Source organism: Pongo pygmaeus, chromosome 4 (assembly GCF_028885625.2).
Source record: "Pongo pygmaeus isolate AG05252 chromosome 4, NHGRI_mPonPyg2-v2.0_pri, whole genome shotgun sequence".
Classification (NCBI taxonomy): Eukaryota; Metazoa; Chordata; class Mammalia; order Primates; family Hominidae; genus Pongo; species Pongo pygmaeus.
Window position 1 is genome coordinate 84,808,213 of NC_072377.2, and position 16,969 is coordinate 84,825,181.

Below are 16,969 nucleotides of genomic sequence, written 5' to 3' on the forward strand. Positions count from 1 at the left end.
TACTGACCTCAGTTTCTTCATCTGCTTATGAGCTTCATAAAGCCCTCTTCATGCCTGAGAAGTACGATATTGCTGAAATGGGAGTCCCGATTTGAGTGCAAATGGATTGTATAAATAGAATAATGTGAAGGCAGCTATCACTCTTTTTTTTTTTTTTTTTTTTTTGTATTCTTATCTAATTGTTTGGTTTACATGTTTTCAAGCTAAAGGTTCTGGGCAAGTGTTTGGGCACCTGGATTTTAAAATAGTGGTGGAGCCTCCCGACGCTGCCGCCTTCACTGTTGTCTTGTTAGCACCCTCACGCCAGGAGAAAGCTGCCTGGATGAGTGACATCAGTCAGGTAAGCAAGTGGCTTTTGCCAAATTTTTGTTTTTTAAATTTCACAACTCAAACTTTTGGAGATAGTTTTTAGAGGTTTTTTATCTTTATTAAAAAATTACACTCAGTTGCTATGGTCACTGCCATAATCACTATGTATCTTGATAAGCTGTGATCATTATCATTTTTGTTGTTGTTGTTTTTCTTCTTAAGGTTAAAATTTGCCTGAAATGTAGTAATTGGATTTTAGTTCCTGGGCATTTTACACCAGCAGCAAATGTAATAATTTGTGTTGAACAACAGTATTGAAATTGCTCTGTTAGTAATAAATTCTCTAATGACTCCACTTGATATTTTGCTTATTTGTTTCTGAAGTAGAATAATGGTGAAAGATACAAAAACAGCCAACAAGGGCTATGGCAGGAAATCATGAATTAAAGAATCAAAAGAGACACTGTCTCTAGTTCTCTAGTATGAAACCTGAAAATAAGTTCCTGTATTTCATATATTAAAAAATTAGGGAACAGAATTGTTTACCTTTCCTTGATCAGCAGCGCCAGTTGGGGAATTGCTGCATTTATTTAGGAAATAATATGATTTAGAATATGTCAAAACTAGTCATGATTGGACTTGGGCATTCTTATTCAAGCTCCATATGAATTTTGGCTCTGTAGGGGAAAAGTGTTGTTATGTAAGAAAAATACTTTTTAAGGACTTGATAATTATTTTCAAAGTTGTTAACTCAAAGAAACTGGGGCACATGAAAAAGGTATATATTGTAGTTTTCATGCTTTTTTTTGGAAGAGCTCATAGTAATTTATATATAAGACAAGTGGAAACATGAATTCTATCATAGTTATTTGGAACTTAATGCTTTTTTTGAGTGACTGAAAATTGAGGTGAAATAGAAAATAAATGTCAATAGTAATCATTTTTATTTGTCAAAGAAGTTTTACAGACTTAATCTCATTTGACTCTCACAATAGTATTCTGAAGGTAAGCAGAGAGAAATTAGTCCCATTTCACAGGTGAGAAAACTGAGGTCTGCAAAGTTAAGCATTTGTCAAAAGCTGCTCAGCTGCATTGAGTCAGAATGTAAACCTAATCTGGGTCTTTTTCTCTGTTTAGCGCTCTAAACATCCTCTACAAGAGTGCCTTATGCTGGACTTTTACTTATATACCCTCAGGATGGCTTCAATGGCAAATAAATAGCTAGAAAAGAAGCCATTTCTTTTCTGCCTGACAAGGAAATGAAAATATGGGATCTTCCATTTTTGTGGAATTGCATCCTTGTGGTGATTTATTCATACGTTCATTAGCTCTATGCTATATCAATTAATAGCATATTAAGTCTCTCCCTATTTGTAACACATCTCTTACTTTATGAAACTCTGGATCATTCATTGATTCTATGAACATTTATTGAGGAATCACCATGTGCTGTCAGGTATTGTGCAGGTACCAGGAATACGACCATGGTTCTTGCTCTCAGGGAGAATAGGCAGGCTCATAGGGAGCAAAAGGAAGTAAACAGCTAAATGCAAAAAACTGTGTGCGTGATTGTGAAGCCAAGATATGTAGGAAGAATGGGGAGGAGTAGGCAAAGGTGTTTTTCCACCTGCTTCTACCTTCTACCTTATGATATAATTAGGGCTCCTAAGATACAGACTTGATAAAAGCTCAGGTGACCTTCTGTAGTGTGACTGGGGAGGCATTGTTAAGAGAGAAAGACCCTTGGAGTGCGTGAATGATTCTGTGCCTGGTCCTTTAAAGAAAGACACCCAGTGCTTTGCCTGTCACTAGCAAAGGTCTAAGTGAGTCTTTCCCTCTGCTTATACTAGACGTTAAGGTAGAAATATACAACTTCCTCCTTATTTCTCCAAGATGCTATGGCTATTATGCTGCTTAGCAAAAAAATTGTACTAGATTATATCTTCAGTGGAAGGCGGCTAACCAAAAGTTGTATCTTTTTTTTTTTTTTTTTTTTGAGGTGGAGTCTCACTCTGTCGCCCAGGCTGGAGTGCAGTGGTGCGATCTCGGCTCACTGCAACCTCCACCTCCCAGGTTCAAGTGATTCTCCTGCCTTAGCTTCCCGAGTAGCTGGGATTACAGGTGTGCACCACCACACCCAGCTAATTTTGTACTTTTAGTAGAGATGGGGTCTCACCATGTTGGCCAGAGTGGTCTCAAACTTCTGACCTCAGGTGATCCTCCCGCCTTGGCCTCCCAAAGTGCTGGGATTACATGTGTGAGCCACTGCACCCGACCAAGTTATATCTTTTTTTAGTGATGGGGATACCATCACACGAAATGACTATGGCATTTGTGGTTTGACATTTGTGGTTTTATTCATTCAACAAATATATTTATGCAGTGATACATGCCTGGCACTGTTTTAGAGATTTGTGACATATCATGAAGAAAAGAGACAACAACAACAAAATTTTCTTAACCTTTTGTAACTTCCATTCTAATTTGGGGAAGACCAAAAATAAATGATAAGGGTAATAACTAAGTATATACTATTTTATATTAGAAGGTAATAGGGCAAGGTAAGAAGGATTGGGCTGCTGAAGGTGGGTGGGTTGGTAGAGTTTTTAAATGGTGGTCACCTCATTCTGAAGGAGACTTTTAAACAAAGGCTGTAGTAGGTGATGGAGATACCGTGTGAATATGTGATGCCATGTGAGAGGGAACAGCGATTGCAAAGACTGTAGAGTAGGAGGATGCTGCATGTTTCAAGGAATACCATGAAAGGCAGTGTGGCTGGAGTAGGGTATGCGAGAGGGAGAATAGAAAAAAAAAGAAGGTCAACAAGGTAACGGGCCAGATCAAGAATGCCTTTCTAAGCCAATGAAAGGGGCTTTGGCTTATACTCAGTCAGATGAAAGCTATTAAAGGATTTCAGCAAAGGAATGCCATGAACTGTCTTAGGTTTCGAAAGGATTGCTATGGCTGCTGTGTTGAGGATGGGCTGAGGGCAGAGGGCGGGAGTGGAAGCAGGTAGGTGAGTGAGCAAGCTGCTGCAATAGTCCAGGCGAGAGATATTGAGAGCCCAGGTCAGCATGGCAGGAGTGGAGTTGGAGATTAGGGATCTGAGCCTGGATTCATTTTGAAGGTAGAACCAGCAGAGTTTTATTGTGGATTAGAGCTGAGATGTGAGAGTAAAAGGGTGAAGGATGACCTCAGAGGTTTTGGCCTGAGCAACTGGAAGAATGGAGTTGTCATTACCTGAGATGGAGATATCTGCTAGGAAAAGAGATTTGGGGGTGAAAAGCAGACATTTACTTTTGAATATATTGAGTCTCAGAAGTCTGCTAGACATTTGAGTGGAGCTGATAAATAAGCAGTGGGATGTAGAAGTCCAGTGTTTAGAGAGAGATCTGGGTAGGAGATGCTGCATCATTTGGGTGGTATTTAAGGCTGTGAGACTGTTGAGATCGCCAAGGGAATATGCATAGGTAGAAATAAGAGGGCTGCAGACTGAGAGAGGGGTCAAGTCAGGGAGAATAGTGAAGAGGACCAAGAAGGAACCACCAGTGCAGCCGGAGGACAGCCGAGAGGACATGGTGTCTTAGCAGCCGAGTGAAGAAAACGTGTCAAGGCGGAGGGAGTGGTCACATGTCAACTGCTGCCAAAGGCTGAGTGAAGTAGTGATTGTTCTAGTATACTTAGTGATTTTGCTGCTGTGGAGTTTGAATGGTGGGTGGGTAGGTGGTAGGGACAGAGTGCTGTGCTCTTGACTGAGCCTACCCTGCTGCCCAGAAACCTGTATCTCAGCTGGCTTTGTTCTCTGCTTCAAGCATTTTCCTTTTATAGGAGAGATTACATATCCATTCATGGAATTAGTCTCTCAAGTGTATCTCTGGACATATCCAATATTAATAAGATAACCTTACTGAATGCTTGAAATGTACTATTTAATATTTTATTGTGTATATGTGAAAATATGGACACACAAATGAACTAGAAATATTCCCAACACCCAACACACTAAAATGTTTATCAAAATACCTTCCACAGATAACCTATATTAGAATTACGTGAGGACTGTTTTAAATGCAGATTCCTTAACCCGCATTCCAGATGCCATTCTAAACTCCGTAAGCTCCATAGATCACTTCTGCACAATTAAAGAACCTCTGTCCTGAAGAGTGAACTGTTTCCATCTCTAAAGTCTCCACAATCTTGCCATATAGAGATAATTGTACAGTTTGCCTCTCAGTGTATAGATACATCATGTTTGCTTTTTACCTCATTTACTTCTTTCTATATTCCTATAAACTCTTCATATTCATATTGGCTATCTATTATTCATCTGCATTATATTAAATATATTCAGCTGCATCAATTTACTGCTTTTATAGCTTTTTCTGAATAATTGAGCATTGAGCATATGAGCTGTTTCCAAGTTTGAGGATTAATATATAATGAGGTGCTAAACATCTTCGTGCGGGAGTTTTCCCCTTCTTTTAAAATCCCTTGTTGGTGTATAGTTAGAGTATAAGGCTGGTGTAAAAAGCCTGATCACTCTCCTTATTTCATGATTCCTAGTGTGACAGACTGCCACAATTCCTTCAAGAAATATGTAAGTTATAATTTCACTACATCGTCAACAAGGTATCTATGTAACTCTCTTCTAAGTCTTGCCAATGTTAAATTTGTCACATTTATCACATTTTTCTATTTCATGGAAAAGTGTTTTTGCCTTCTAGTGGTTTTAATTTACATGTCTGTAATTATCAATGAGATTAACATTTTCTACTATTTCTGCTTGTCTTTTTATACTAGGTAGACAGTAATTCACTGGCACTACCCTTATAGACTAGGGAAGTGAACATTTTCTATTTAGATTATGAATATGTTCTCCATTATTTTGTCGTTTTAATTTTTGTCACTATTTTTCTTTTTTTTTTTTTTTTGAGACAGAGTCTCGCCCTGTTGCCCAGGCTGGAGTGCAGTGGCAAGATCTCGGCTCACTGCAAGCTCCGCCTCCCGGGTTCACGCCATTCTCCTGCGTCAGCCTCCCGAGTAGCTGGGACTACAGGCGCCCACCAGCACGCCCAGCTAATTTTTTGTATGTTTAGTAAAGACGAGGTTTCACCGTGTTAGCCAGGATGGTCTCAATCTCCTGACCTCGTGATCCACCCGCCTCGGCCTCCCAAAGTGCTGGGATTACAGGCGTGAGCCACCGCGCCCGGCCACTATTTTTCTAAATCTTACTTTTTCTGGCTTGATTTGAAGCCACCTTGCTAAGCTACTCTATTGTATTATACTAATCATAGGTAGCTCTTTTTTTAAGATGATAAAGTGGTTCCTGAGTGTTGCTACAATCCCAGTTTCCCATAAGAAACTCTGCAAAACTTAAGACTTTCAGCTTTGCCAGGTCTCTCTCTCTCTGAAGCTGTAATTTTTAGAAGGAACGATTGCTTGAATGATTAATCACACTCTTAGTTACACCAGTAAGGCCATAATTAACTGTTGGCGCCTCCAGCAAAAAGTGCAAGTGGCTAATGGTCTCAACCAATAATTCTTCCCCTTTTTCATCTATTTATAGGGAACAATTTGAGGCTGAAGATTTGACTATTTATTTCAATAAAGCACATTCATTTGTGCTTGTCTCACTGTCATACGTAATGGTTTATTAAACAGATCCACTGTAATTATGGCTATTAACTAAAATGCAGAATTAAAATTTTTCTCTGAGCTTCTTGGTTTGGATAGATGTCCCAAAATATAGACCTGTGTAGACAAATTTGTAGCACACTGGACATGCTTTCTCCCTAAAAATAGTTTCTCAGAAATCAAGAGCGAATTTTCTACCTTAACATAAAAAGATGAATTAAAAAAATTGACTCTAACCTTTCTTCCCAGTACTTAGAAGGATCAAGAAAGTGGAAAATATGGTAACACAGTAGACCACTGGTCTTTAAATAGGTACTGCCTTAGGTAAGACCCTGAAAAACTCTTGGTGGAGAAGTCACTCTCAACACTTGTCCAAAGACCAGCTGCTTCAAAATCACTTGGGGCTTTCGTGAACATACGTATTCCCAGATCCCATCCCAGCCGTTACAAACTGAACTAGACTATCTATGATCTAGGAATCTAATTTTGTTATCCTGTTAATTTCAAGGTTTATTGTAATTCACATAAATTCAAGATGACATTAAAGATATCTGAAACCCTGCTTATTTGAATATATTTCTTCTTAACTAAGTGAACTGTATACAGGCACCACTTCTTACCAACAACCAGAGTACATGCTTATATAACCATAAATATATACCACACCTTCCTCTGTAAGTCTGTTCATGTACACACTCATATATACCAATTATATTATAGAATTGGTATATATGAGTATAATATATTGGTATAATAGAATTGGTATAATAATTGGTATAATAGAATATACCAATTCTATTATAGTTTAACTTTTTTTCTAGAACAGAACTCTTTCTTCATTGCAGCATTACTCCAAGTCTCAAATGGAAGGAAGATAAAAGCAAAATTCTCTGGTTGAAATAAAATTGGTAGACCTAGAGACTCCAGGAGCCATTTTTTTTTCACACTCCTGTTTGTGAAGCCTGGGGATGTCCCTGAAGTCTGGGGATGGGAACTCATTTTGAAAACCATTCCCCTATTATAAATATATCATAATAAGATCGATCTATCTATCATCTCTCTCTGTCTCTCTTTCTTTCTCTCTGTCTCTCTCTCTCTCTCCATCCATGCATCTACCCATCCATCCATCTCGTGGATAGATTAAAGGTTGTGTACCAATTATCAAAGACCTTTTTATATAATTTAAAATATGACTGTTCATTATATGGCCCTTTGAAGTATGGTTTGGATTGAATATATATTTTGTTCTCCTGAAACTTGAATGAATGTGAAAATTTCCTTTTATTCCTAAAATAATTTTGATGCTTGACAGTGACTCAGAAAGATTTATGAATGAGACTTGACACTGGATAATGAGATGTGCAGAAATGGTCACATAAATCTCCTCTTTTGAGTTTAAAACGTTTATCTCAAGTTCCAATTCTGGTAGTATGGAAGGCTGAGCTGATTTAGGTCCCCTCTAGCTATAAAAACAGAAATGTTTAACATATAAAATCATTAAAATTAAAAAATTTTAATGCGTAGGTATATTTTTGATAGGAAGAGAAATCCCTTGTTGCCAGAAACAAGGGAATTTAAAGCCATAGCAGAAAGCTTGTAAGCTAAAGACTTACAGACTTGGGAATGATTTTAGACTAGATATTAGCTCCATGTCCTCGGAGTATTAACATATAAAGAGGACAAGAGTTGGCCTAAGGCCCATTAATCAAGTTCTCTATTTAAAGCCTGGGCAGTGAAAGGGTGTTCTCTTTGTGAAAAAAGAACCTAAAAAACTGTACCCATTGACCCAAGGAAAGAAATAAAGAAGTTTGTCTTCGTTTTGGGTTCTGAATTTTTAAAAATCTTCTTTTTAAAAATGAATGTGGCCAGACACGGTGGCTCATGCCTGTAATCCCAGCACTTTGGGAGGCCGAGGTGGGTGGATCACTTGAGGTCAGGAGTTTGAGACCAGCCTGGCCAACATGATGACACCCCATCTCTACTAAATGTACAAAAATTAGCCAGGCGTGGCAGCACATGCGTGTAGTCCCAGCTACTCAGGAGGCTGAGGCAGGAGAATCACTTGAGCCCAGGAGGTGGAGGTTGCAGTGAGCCGAGATCATGCCACCGCATTCTAGCCTCGGCGACAGAGTGAGACTGTCTCACAAAAAAAAAAAAAAAAAAAAAAAAAAAGAATGTGTCTGTGGCCTACAGATTTGAAATCAGACTTATTCACATGGTGTAAAGTGCCAAACTGAGAAATTGTTATAAAAATAACTTTTGAGTGTTGAAATCCCAAGCATGCTTGCAGCCCGAAACACAAAGCCACTCCATTAGCAACAGTTCTACAATCTGGGGCTCGTGACATGTGCTCAAATTAAAAATTACAAATCTTGTGAGTAAATTATGTATCATGAGTGAGACTCAGCAGGCATGGAGAGCAGTAGAATTAGCGCTACAAGAACCTCAAGTAATAGGGTGACAACTTGGAAAAGACCATAAAATAACAAGGCTTAAAGTATAATAAAACTATAAAAGAAAGAAAGAAACCATAAGGAAAGAAGAGCTCACTATGCAAAAAATCCAGGCTGACCTGTCAAAGAACCACATAGAAAAATCTAAAACTAGAAACTGTAGGACCACAACATTACATACCCATTAGAAATTCACTGAAAATTCATTAAAGACAGTGAGTCAACCATAGCTAGTGAGATGATTAAGAACCAGGTTTTATATATATAGGTATGTGGTTCTATACCTATATATAGGTATAGAATATAGGTATAGCTATATTCTATATAGCTATAGATAGATATAGATATAGCTATAGTATATATTCCACATACCTATAGAATATAGATTCTATATTCTAGGAAATTACCTCAAATACAGCAAAGAGAGTTAAAGAGATGGCAAATATGAGAAATTCAGATGGAAAATAGAGTTAGAAGGCCCAATATACATTTCTGGAATGAGAATTGCAGAAAGAAGGATTCGAGGGAATAGAAAAGATGCAGTCTCCAAAGAGAAAATGAGTAGGAATTTTAAAAGTGGATGAAAGATATGAATCCTCATACTGAAGAAACATACCAAATTCCAAGCTGCATAAACTCAGATAAAAACCTCATCCAGACACGTCGAGGTAAAACTATAGAATATAAAGCACAAAAAGAAAAATCTCAAAAGGTAAAAAGACAGATTGCCTTTGAAAAATTAAAAGATAGAAAAAAACTTTTTCACAAGGAGAAATTTGTAATAGTCACTGTATCTTTGTTATAGCAGAAAATGAAAACCTCTTAAATGTATACATATATGAGATTGACTAAATAAACTAATTTATGTTTATATAGTGGGATACATAGCAGTTAATATGAATGAACGAACTATGCATATAAATATGAACAAATCTTAAAAGCAGTGCTGTGTGAGAAAAATACAAGCATCTATATGAAAAATTTAAATGCAAATAATATTGTAATTTATGATGGGCAGATACACAAATATGTAGTAAAATAAGAAAAGAGGAATGAAAGAAGGACAAGTGGATACCCATCAGCTTCAAGATAGTCATTACTTCCAGAGTAGAAAGAGTCTATTGGAATGGAAAAAAAGAGGGGGATTTAACTATGTTTGTAGTGTTTTACATCAACAGAAAAATGATGATCTGTAGAAAATATGGCAAAGTGTTAATAATAGTTAAGTCTAGTGGCTGGTATGTGGATGGCTCATTCTTTTATGTATATTTGAATTATTTCATAATAAAAAATAAAAACATTAAGATGAAAAATAAGTCTATATCTATTCATTTTTGCCTGTATCTCTTAAATTTCAAACTATAAAGTCCTATATTCTTGAAGAGAGAGAGATGAGAAAAAATGAAGACCTCTTCTTTCCTATTTTGTAGGTGAATAATTTATTTAAAAAATAAATAGCTTAATAGTAATAAAATTCTTTACTCTTCATTTTTCATCATCTTTGTGATAATTTTTAGTGTATTATTTCCCCTTTCCAATTCTGTTTTATATAATTACATGGTTTTTCAAGTTAAATATTATTCCATCCAAAGTAGTACTCTATGTTTATTCATATTAGGTGTGAAAAGCCAGATATATTTTATATTTTCTCTCTCAACATTTTATGCAGTATTCTGACTAAGCTGTTTATATGTAACACTGTAGCTGATCAAAAATGTCTCAGTGTGTCTCTTCTGTTTTTCTCCACAAAGCCTTTCCAGATCCTGGAAAACAGAAGAGACACACAGCTAAACCCTGGATTGGCACCATAGATGAAGGGTGGAGGAGGGGAAAGCACTTGCTTCTTATGTTGGGAACAGGAGAAAAAGTTCTATTTCAGCTCCCTGGAGTGGGCTCATCTCTCACTCCTTGGCACTTGGGTTACACATCATGGCTTGTGGACTATGGAAGCTGACTGTCTTCCCTACTCCTACTTTGAACCCTGCAGAGTATCCTGGGCAAGTGAACTGGGCGGATTGGTCTTGAGACCCCCTTCCTCTTGGTTCCCTCTTTCAAAAAGCAAAAACTGCTTCCCTTCTGGTCTCTAAGAGGAGGGAAGTGGACAAAGTCAGCCCCCAGAGAACTGCATCTTAAGATGCCCTGATTGTGGGTATCCTGTGGCTTTGATGGGCTGCCAGGTAGCTCTGCCCTTCCATTCTCTGACTGTTAGTGCAGGTAGGATGAAAGCCCTTTGAACTCATCTCCAGTGGTGCATTTCCTGGATTTTCAGACCCAATTCCTGTATTCCCCAGGGGTTTGGACTATGAATCCCTAAGAAACGGGTTAAATCTCTGCCTTCTGACCCCCTGTCCAGGACGAGACAGAGATGCTTCTTTATGACCCAGGTCTGTGACTCTGGCCACCTCCAGTGCCCGTCCCCACCTTGTCTGGGCTCCACTTAAACAGTGTGGTTGTCTCTGGAGCTGTGTGGGAGCACTGGGCTGAGTTTAAGTGGTCTCCCCATTACCTCACCTCTGTTCTTGGTGGTGCAGTCATTCTAAGGCTGTTGTCTCAGTAACTATGCCATTTGCTTAGAATATTAAAGGAAATTGAAGGAACATTGTTCATTTCCCACAGGTCTCACCAAACACCATGTCTACTTTCCCACTTCCTGTGTTGGTTACCCAAGGGGCTTCCTCGTTGTGATTCAGAAACACTGAGAGTGAAAAGAAGTCTAAGGAATAGCTAGAAAGGTCGCTGGGTGAAGGAGTACTTACCCTTGTCAGTGTGCAACCCCTCTCCCCATCCAATCCTTTTCCTCATTACCCCACCCCCCGACCCTGCCACGTAGCTTGGGAAGAACAGGGATGATGTTAATCTATTTTGTCCCCATCGGGATTAGTAAAGTGAATTTGAAGTGACTTGCCTTACTCATCTTCAAAGCTCTTTCATATATTACTTTTCTTCTCTTTATCCTCATTTCCCAGTACTTAGCCCAGTGTCTTCACATAGTAAGTACTTGATAAATGCAGATGTAAGACAGCCATTTAGTAAAATCCCAATGCTGTGTAATCAATACATCTTCTCGGTGCGCTTGAGAATTTAAAACATAGACTGTCTAACTTTGTTTAAACTCTGGGTGATTTGAAAGACATTTGGGTATGTTTTTTTCCTTTTAAATATATTTGCATCAGAAAATTTAAAATTGCCTTATAACCATGGCCATCTTTGATTTTACCTTGTTTTTTTCTCTTGCTTTTATTCAGTAATTCATCAATTTTTATTATTCCTTTCTTCAAAATATTTATGTCCACCCTTTCCTCTTCATTCCCACAGTCTGCCTTAGGGGAGGTATGAATCATTTCATTTACTGATTCAATATTATTCTGATCATCCCTTGGGTCTCCATTCATTCTCCCCTTGTTTCCATTGAATGAATACCACCATGAGGTCATTTTAGATCTTTCAGCATAAGTGAGCTGCTTAGAAACCCTCAGTGGCTTCCCATCTGCCTATAGGATAAAATTAAAATTCAAGACTCCCTTCTCCATAGCCTGCCTCCAACTGATTTCTGTGTCCTCTCTCTTACTTTCTTCTCCATTATGAATGCGTGCACCAGCCAGCCCCATCTCTTCGTTCTTCCATGTATGTTCCCACTTTGAAACAGGGCCCTTGATGCGTATTTTCATCAGGCCCTGACAGAGCTTTCCCATAGAGAGGTAATGTGGCCTTTCTTGGGGCACAAGAGGATATCCCACTTACTGGCAGCTTGGCTCGATGGTTCAAACACTGACTCTACATAACTGGACACACAGGATGCAGCAGTTTCAGGATTTGTGGGAAAACACTATTTCCAACTTCCTGATGCTCAAGACTTACACAAACTAGGATAAGAGAAGTAGCATTTCTTCAGTGTGAAGAAGAGCAGCCCATGCTTTTTTCTAGAGAGTGTGAAACCTGTGCTTGCAACCAGACCAGCAGAGGAAGGATGGGCCTCTGGGTCACATTCTTTGGGGTCCACTACAGGGTTGTGTGTTTGGAATTGTGCTTTCAACTGTTTATACAAAACAGTTTGCCAAAACTTGTAGTTATTTAAATATATTGTTGGCCAGGTGCAGTGGCTAGCACCTGTAATCCCAGCATTTTGGAGGCGAAGATGGGAGGATCGCTTGAGCCCAGGAGTTCAAGGCCAGCCTGGGTAACATAGCACGAACCTGTCTCTACAAAAAAAAAAAAATCTCAGTGTGGTAGCACACTCCTGTAGTCCCAGCTACTCAGGAGGCTGAGGCAGGAGGATCACTTGATCCTAGGAGTTTGAGGTTACAGTGAGCTATGATTGTGTCACTGCATTCCAGCCTAGGCAACAGAATGACAGTGCCTCTAAAAAATAATAATAATAACAAGATATTGTTGAGGACATTGTTCACTACATTATTCAATATTCCTCTTGATGAGAACCCATGAGATAATCGTCCTGTCTGGTCCTAGACCAGGATTAATTGACCTTCTATTAAACTGTGAATTTCGTAGCTAACACTGAGTCCCTCTTTGAGTTGACTACTCCATAGCCCTGCTAATTTTGAGATCCACTTCTGGCAAGCGCTCTCAACATAAAGTATGTGTGGTGGCTTCATTTCAGGCTTCGTCTTATTGTTTGCCATCCTTTATCTAAATCATCTCTGATTTTCTTACTTATCTTGACTTTGTCTTATTATATGTGTTTTTATAATCCACTTGTGGGATAAGGTGGAGCATAAATTCACATATAAGCAAAAATGGCCAAATTTATAGGTAGATGATCATAATTATTTATATGAAAATATAACTCCAAATTACTTCCAGATGCTGTAGCTTAAGGAAATATATTGAAGGGGAACTTAAAAATATTCTACTTTCTTCCCACAAGTGGCATCCTTTATGCTTTGTAGTTGAAATAATGGCATAAGATGTGAGGAAAACAAAGTTTTAAGGAAAAACAAGTATGAAAATGGCTGAAATACTAAGTAGACCGAATAGTCAGAATTCCAGTGATCTAAAGTTTCTTATCTGCTTATTCACTCTTTTATTAGAACATTGGTGTTTAGGGTAGACCCTGAGTTCAGGACCTATGTGAGGTCACGTTGCAATCAGCTTCACTGCACTATTTAACTATAGCCACAAAGCACTGTATAGTATCATAGTGACAAGAAGCAATTTTTTATTTTAAAAATTGATTATATATTTTCTCATTTTCCTGTTTTGTTCAAAGGGAATATGTATAATTCAAAATAAATTCTTCTCTAACCCAAAATAATTGCAGAGAGAAAATTTAAATTGATAAGGCATAGATTAAATAATGAGGGCAGAGAAAATTAGCAGAGCTTCCTGAACTCTTCTCTTGGAAAGGAGAAAAAGATGATACAAGGCTTTAAGCATGCCAGAGACAGGAGAAATTACACACTGTCCCTTCACCAAACAGCATTAGTATCAATAGGGGCTGCCAGAGGTACTAGTAAAATGTGGGAATTTATTGGCAAAGAATACCTGAGAAGCAGAGGCAGAGCTTACTAGTGAGATAGAAGATGAATTCCATCCTAGGAAGCCACTATGTCTAATCTGACTACTCCATATCACCCCCTGGTTGCAGAAAATAAATATAGCAAGAGCAATCATGGTCAGGTCCCAACTGCCTCTCAAATAGTGTTGGAGCTGCCAAAGAATTGTGACAAAGTGACACTGTGGTCAGAATTCTTGGGAAATACATTCAGGGAAAGTACAGCTGTTGTATCTGTCCTCAGGTATTTGTCAGGCGTTTAGTTGGTACACTTTTGGTATCTGAATACTGAATCTGTTCATCAGTGTATAATATTTACCTACTCCGTGTGTGTGTGTGTGTGTGTGTGTGTGTGTGTGTGTGTGTAAGAGACAGGGAGAGAGAAATTGAATGGATTCTTTTAGCTATAAACAATTGTGAGAATATATGATCTGCCTTGGCTTTCATGTGGGTTGTAATTGTCAACTTTTTATTTCACAGTGTGTGGACAATATACGATGTAATGGTTTAATGACTATAGTGTTTGAAGAGAATTCCAAAGTCACTGTGCCACATATGATTAAGTAAGTGTGAGAATCCTTTCCTTTACATTTTAATCATGATTAAATTGGCAGAACATGTAAAATCTTGAATAAAATACTGTGTCAATAGAATTCTGCTTCTTATTGAGAATATGTTTCTTGACAGGAATGCAGTGATTCATATGATTCCATTATAAATAAGACGATCAAAATGATTTTTCACATTTACAGTTTATTAACTCATAGCATAGAAAAATTGTTTTTTATACTGTTACATATGTCTTCACTCAGGACAAAATCCTAAGATGTTGAAGTTCCATATAAAAATTAAAATAATGGGCCAGGTGCGGTGGCTCATGCCTGTAATCCCAGCACTTCGGAGCCTGAGGCAGGTGGATTACCTGAGTTCAGGAGTTTGCAAACAGCCTGGCCATCCTGGCCAACATGGTGAAACCGTGTCTCTACTAAAAATACAAAAAATTAGCCGGGCATGGTGGCGGGCGCCTGTAATCCCAGCCACTCAGGAGGCTGAGGCAGGAGAATCACTTGAACCCAGGAGGCAGAGCTTGCAGCGAGCCGAGACTGCAACACTGCACTCCAGCCTGGGCAACAGGAGCAAAACTCCGTCTCAAATAATAATAATAGTAATCATCATCATCATTAAAATAGTGACACCCAAATGTGCCAAGGCCAGAGGGTGGGCCAAGGTGTGGCTGCCCCACTGGGCATGAATGCTCCCATTGGGTATGAATATTACCCAGATTTGGCCATTCTAATATGTTTACATTTAGATAACTTGAATCAAGTGGCTTTGCTGTCTACCCACTTCCTATTTATGCTTTGCCCCAGAATCTATTTGCCTAGGGCTGCCGTCCTGCTCTAGCTGTTTTTAACAAAGTAAATCTTATAATTTTCCACTAGGGAAGCTCTAGTTTAAAATGAAAAGTTATGAGTAACTGTGTGCTAGAGCTGTCTGTATTCATGCTTTTGTCTCCATATACTTTTTTGTTTTCAAAATCAGAAATTGTCTTGGGAGTATTTTGAAGCTAACCACATTTTTCATTACTCTCATTTTCTTGGTTATTTGCATTCCAAATTCTAAGAGTAAAATATATTTTTAAAAGCAATTCTATGTTTATAAAATAAGTTACTTAAAACTAAAAAAAAGTTTGTCTTTTATGCCTTTTTATGTAGATATTTTGAAGTCTGAACTGTTTATGCTGAGGCAATAAATAACGTTAACTTTAGAAGGAAGACTTTCCTATTCTGGCAGATATTAACTACAGTTACCATTATCCCAATCGTACAAGTTTTAAAACTTATTAATTATTATATCACATGAAGGCAGAGTACATAATACTGGTGCCATCCATGCTACAGAAAAATATAAATGATAAAAGGATGATAGTGTTTTACATTACCAGTCAAATTTAAAAATATTTTGAGTAGGGCCATTTTAAATTCTAGGTCAAATTCATTTTGCATTCAATTTTCTAGGTTTTAAATTTAGTATAATATTTGAAACCAGGTTAGTTAGAATGTTATGATGTTAAGATAAAGAATATAGTATATTAAGTCAAAAAGTCCAAACTGTGACTTAATTTTTGAATTCACATCCTTGGGTTAGAGTTTTCTTATTAATTTTCTATCATAGAATTTTAATTTTAATATTTTCCAAAAGGATATATGGCGAAAGCACTTTCTTGGAGGTTATACAACCATGAAAGTCCACCTGCTTTGGAATTAGAATGTGTAAGTGAAAAAGTATAGACAAGTTCTAAGCCACTAAACCCTAGGGCAGCTGTATGCCCACTACACATAAATTTTGTTGACATCAAAAATTAATACTGGCCAGGCGCGGTGGCTCACACCTGTAATCCCAACACTTTGGGAGGCCAAGGCAGGCAGATCACGAAGTCAGGAGTTCGAGACCAGCCCGGCCAACATAGTGAAACCCCGTCTCTACTAAAAAATACAAAAAAATTAGCCAGGTGTGGTGGCCGGTGCCTGTAATCCCAGCTACTTGGAAGGCTGAGGCAGGAAAATCGCATGAACCCAAGAGGCAGAGGTTGCAGTGAGCCGAGATCACGCCATTGCACTCCAGCCTGGACAACAGTGCAAGACTCCATTTAAAAAAAAAAATTAATACTAACGAAGACTCCAGTTTTGTGCCTGATCAGTTGTTGCTGGCACCCAAATGTATCTTTTGTCCCCCACCATGGCAGTTTACCAGTGTCCACATCCAATCTCATTTGTGTGACCACTTACATACAGACCAGGACTCTTCTGCCTTTGGGTGCACGGAGGTGACACTTAGTGAATTGGAATTGTTCTCCTGTTAGGACAGAAACCTGTATCTTGGACTGTAAAGATTTTCTATTAAATCCAACATATCTATAATACACTAGATTTATTCCCAAGGCAGAGTGAAGTTTTATGTATATACTACTATTTTTTCCCAGCCTTATTGAGCCTGATTATCCTCAATCAGAGGAAAGAGATTTTTGCAATCTCTGTTCCTTCTGATGGCTCTATTCTAC

At 38.2% G+C, this 16,969-nt stretch overlaps 1 protein-coding gene across 4 annotated transcripts in view; it reads left to right on the forward strand.

Moving 5' to 3' along the window:
• The window catches only part of RASGRF2 (Ras protein specific guanine nucleotide releasing factor 2), a 280,941-nt gene that overhangs the window by 143,967 nt on the left and 120,005 nt on the right, over positions 1 to 16,969 (forward strand). For 3 of the 4 annotated variants that reach the window (XM_054489810.2, XM_054489812.2, XM_063665455.1), the window contains exons 12-13: positions 204 to 340; positions 14,389 to 14,471. In XM_054489810.2, coding sequence (XP_054345785.1) covers positions 204 to 340; positions 14,389 to 14,471 — 220 coding nt within the window. The remainder of the gene's footprint in view (positions 1 to 203; positions 341 to 14,388; positions 14,472 to 16,969) is intronic. The other variant, XM_054489811.2, reaches the window with a different exon arrangement.